Source organism: Plectropomus leopardus, unplaced genomic scaffold, assembly GCF_008729295.1.
Source record: "Plectropomus leopardus isolate mb unplaced genomic scaffold, YSFRI_Pleo_2.0 unplaced_scaffold27546, whole genome shotgun sequence".
Taxonomy (NCBI): domain Eukaryota; kingdom Metazoa; phylum Chordata; class Actinopteri; order Perciformes; family Serranidae; genus Plectropomus; species Plectropomus leopardus.
In genome coordinates, this window is record NW_024629986.1 from 1 (window position 1) to 4,342 (window position 4,342).

Sequence of the window (4,342 nt, forward strand, 5' to 3'; positions counted from 1 at the left end):
TTTTTTTCTGTAAAATGAATTTAATAAAAAAAAATATAATTGTACATATACTTTTCTGGGATTTTTTCACTGTTTTAAGATAATTATCTTATAACCCTCCCCTCTTTTTTAAGATGTACTCACACTTACATTTCACCGCTGAATGTCTTTAGCTGCTTTTATATTTGTGGAGCTTTAAAATGGCTGTAAAATAAAAGTGCTTTTGCATCATATTAACATTCCCAGTCTGAAAAATAATTAAAAATGTAAATATTCTTCAGCTTGTGTTGCTTAGCAGACATTGGTGCACATTAATTAGCGCAGTATCAGTATTTCCTCCTGAGTTTCCTCCGTGTGTGTCCTCTCTGTCCAGATGTTCGGAAGACCATCATCGGCCAAAGCATCGGCGGGGTCATCTACTCGCTGTTCGCCGGCTCTCCTCTCGTCATCCCTCTGACCACGGCTCCCCTCGCCATCTTCATCAGCGGTAGGCTTCCCCTCTCTCAGTCAGCTCGACTCCGCCAAAACACACTTATCTTTTCACAGTTTCTGCCGACGGACGGTTTGAAAGGGAGGCTGCGGGGTTTTGGAGTACTAAGAAGATTACATCAAAAATCAAGAGAAGGAGGCACCCGACCGTGTAGAGCAGCGGCTCCAAACTCTGACGTCCTCGCGTGCTCCCCTTTTTTCACCAGAAAACACCGTGCGGGTGATTTAGCTGTTTGTTCACACATATGCCCCTAATGAGTGTTCCTGGTGCAGTCGAGCAAAAGAAGCACACATCTCCAAAAATGTTTTTCAGGAATAAGGGAAATCATTTTTTTCCCTCTCCGATGTTACATAATGGTTGGTTCCAGGGGCCTACGGGTCAGGAAACTCGCTCATCGCACACACGAACATGTAAACTTTATATTCAGTTGTTAGAGACAACAGCACGTAAACTGTTCTATGGTTTTTCCCCAACAGCAGTGTTTTGCTGGTCGGATTTTAAGCGATGTTGACGGCTGGAAGCTGCGGAATCGGGCGGCGATGAGGAAAAGCAGCAGCCCCGAATGCCAAGATGTAGTTTTAATACCGGGGCTGTTTGTCGAGTTTGTGGTGCGATGATCTTTGAAGTAAATGGGTTAGAATTGTGCTAAGCACATTCTCATGGGGATAATTATAGTGCATTTCCAGCAGCCTGTCGGAGCAGAACAATGGCTTGTTTGTAAAGTTGTAACTCATCTGTGCACAAATCTGCTCGAGATTACAACTAAATTGTTATGGTTTTAACAAACCCATCACAATTCCTTTGTCCTTTTCATGTCTGAATGAAATGCTTTGTGCATCTGTGTGTGTGTGTGTGTGTGTGTGTGTGTGTGTGTGTGTGTAAAGTCAGTGTCTGCCATAGCTGATGTAGAAATCTGTCCTCAGGTTTTCCCTCACAGCAGTAACAAAAAACAGTCTTTTCTCTTATTTTAAGCATCTGTATTTACAGAACAAAAAGAAAACCTGTGTCCTGTGTCCCACTAACCTCGTTTTCTTTTATTTTATGGATCAACCCTTTAACACCAAGATCTTTTTTTTTTTGCATTCAGATGCTTTTTACTAGCATTTAAACCTCCGAAACCTGAGAAAAAATTTTTTCAAAACATGGAAAAACATAATGAGCAACTTGGCATGTAATGTCATGTAAACTGCAAAAATAATTAAAAGGTAACAAGGAAACAATCTAATAAAAAATTAGCTGGGAGGGATCATTATATATTTTCAAAAAATAAAGACAAAATGCCCCCCACCCAAAAAAAAAAGAAATTAAGATTCTAGAAAAATAAATTAGCTCCTTCATCATCGTGGTACATAAAAAATGTTGATGCTAATGAGAGAATCAAGTCCAGCGGCAAAGTTTAATGTTATTTATGAAGGAATGTGACATTGGCTGCAACCTTACCGATGTATACTGTGTCTCATCGAGTTTTATAGTTTCTCCAGATGCCAAAATTCACATTCAGATGCTCAGTAAAGTATCTATGTGGGCTGAAAACCTGCAGCATTTCAGCAAAACTAAAACTTTCTGTCTTTTTTTTCTTTTGTTTTTTGTTTTTTTTTTTACATTTGTGTTCATCTCTGATGTAGTTCTTTGGCTTCTGACGTCGTATTTGCTTTGTTTTATGATCTGTGCTCATGTTTCTGTGTGTGTTTGTGTGCAGTGATCCGTGGAATCTGTGACGACTACAACCTGGACTTCCCGGCTTTCTACGCCTGCATCGGTTTGTGGAACTGCCTCTTCCTCATCCTGGGAGGCATCTTCAACGTCAGCCTGCTCATGAAGCTCTTCAAAAGGTTTTTCTCATGCACTTTTGATTTTAACTCCTTTTTATTTCACTTAAATGAAACGCGCAATAGCGATTGTATTTTTGATAGTGTTTCTGTCGGTGTGCTTCCTTCTCTGTCGTGGTTTTAAATTGGGTGGTCACGTCAGCGTCTGCAGCAGAGATCACTGACACTCAACAGAAAAGTCTGTTCTGTAAAACAAAAGAACGCCTTCTGTTTGACAGCTTCCCTCCGAGCTCCCACACATCCAGAGTTTCACATCTGTTCTTCTCTTTCTTTTCAGAGTCCCTTTAGCCAAAACATCAGATATTATTTACTCGAACACTCTGCCCTCCCTCAACTCAGCTCACTGAGAAAATGGACCAAATATAGCCAATCAGGTTCTAAATATAGCCTGCCGTTTCCTTCGCTTTACTGATGTTATATTTTTATTCATAACTTTTTTTACAGGTTAAACCAGTGCACTCATTTTTAGTCTTAGAGATCAGAGATTTCCACGTGGAAATGATGATGATGATAATATTTATTATTATTATGTTTGCTATTATTCATTTTTTCATATTTATATAGTACCAAGTCATTTGTAGTAGTTTAAGTGCTCTGACAAAGCAAAGTAGATGCAATTAGTCAATAATGGCCAAAAAAGGCAGAATTAAACAGGAGATTAGAGGCAGAAACATGTTAGAAACATACAGTGATAAAATAAAGGCAGTAAACACAGAATAATAATAAAAAATGATAATAATAATAAGCAGGATCAAGACAGAATAAAAAGATCCAATTTAAAGTGTATTTAAATAAAATTTAAAGTTGTATCAAAAACTAAAAAAACAAATTAAAAGACAAAATACAAGACATCTTGAAGTCTCTTTGATAATATTGCATTTGGTTTCAGGCATATATTTATATATCTGCCTGCAGGTCGAGCTTGATTGTCACTTCGGTCATGTTTTCTGTGTCTCTTCAGGTCGACAGAGGAGGTCATCGCTCTCTTCATTTCCATAGCGTTTGTGGTCGATGCAGTGAAAGGCACAGTCAAAAGTAAGTTCCCAGTCATGTGACAGACGTCTCTTTTGCTTGTTCGTCTGTTTTCGCTCTCTCACATTACGTTTTTTTGACTGGTATTTTGGCTTTGCAGCTCAGAAACAATAAAAACATCCTACCTGCTGTCACATCCACCGGCGGTCCTGATTTTTAAACAGCCTCTTTCACTATGACGAGGAAACTTCAAATCCCCCAAATAATCTACATATACACTGTTTAAGTGATAATTTAAGTGTGCGGCTCACTAATGAGCACGGCTGTCCTCGACTGAAGAATCATTTCTTGACTGATCTCCTCAACTGATCATTTGGTCCATTTAATTAAAAACTGGCATAGTTTTTTTTTTATTGTCCTCCTGCAGATGAAAAGTGTCACTCAGGAGAATATCTGAAAATCTTGTGCTTAATGAAGAACGCAATATATCTTAGAATCTTAATGTGGTGCTGGGTAGTTAAATCCCTGAAAATAGACCATAAAAGACAAAAAAAAATCTCTGACAACCAAGACAACCAAATAATTGATTAACCCTTTGAAATCTGTATTGATATCTTTTTTTTCTTTTTTGTTTTTTTTTTGTGCTGCATTCAGAGGCCCTTCACAAGCTATCTGACCCTTTAAACCCTGATTGAAACTGATTTGTTTGCTTTGATTTGATTTCTTTCTAAAATATGTGGGGAAAAGGCAATGACCAACAAAGTCATGTGGGCAAAGAATGTCCCACAAATAGCAAGAAATTAGTAAATTTGACAGAAAATTACCTGAATGTTAGTTTTTTAAAAAGAGGGTAGGATTATTGCAAAGTAATTCAAAAATTAGGGAAAATGTCCTTTTTTTATTTGATTTTATTTATTTAGAACATGGAAAAATTGAAATAGAGAAACAATATCAAACAAGCAAATAGACAAAAAAATATATTTAAACAAAATTATATTTTGTTTTTAGACACTGAAAAACATAAAAGAAATGGTCAAACCCATGATGACATGATGGTTTACATACTCCAAAA

At 37.4% G+C, this 4,342-nt stretch overlaps 1 protein-coding gene across 1 annotated transcript; it reads left to right on the top strand.

Annotated features, from left to right (window-relative positions):
- Positions 1–352: 352 nt before the first annotated feature.
- LOC121937818 (sodium bicarbonate transporter-like protein 11) lies at positions 353–3,333 on the top strand (the record flags this gene model as incomplete). The annotated part of the gene is made up of 3 exons (XM_042481127.1): positions 353–466; positions 2,169–2,301; positions 3,260–3,333. Coding segments are annotated over 3 exons (321 nt in total), but the record flags the coding sequence as incomplete, so codon positions are not given.
- Positions 3,334–4,342: the final 1,009 nt, after the last annotated feature.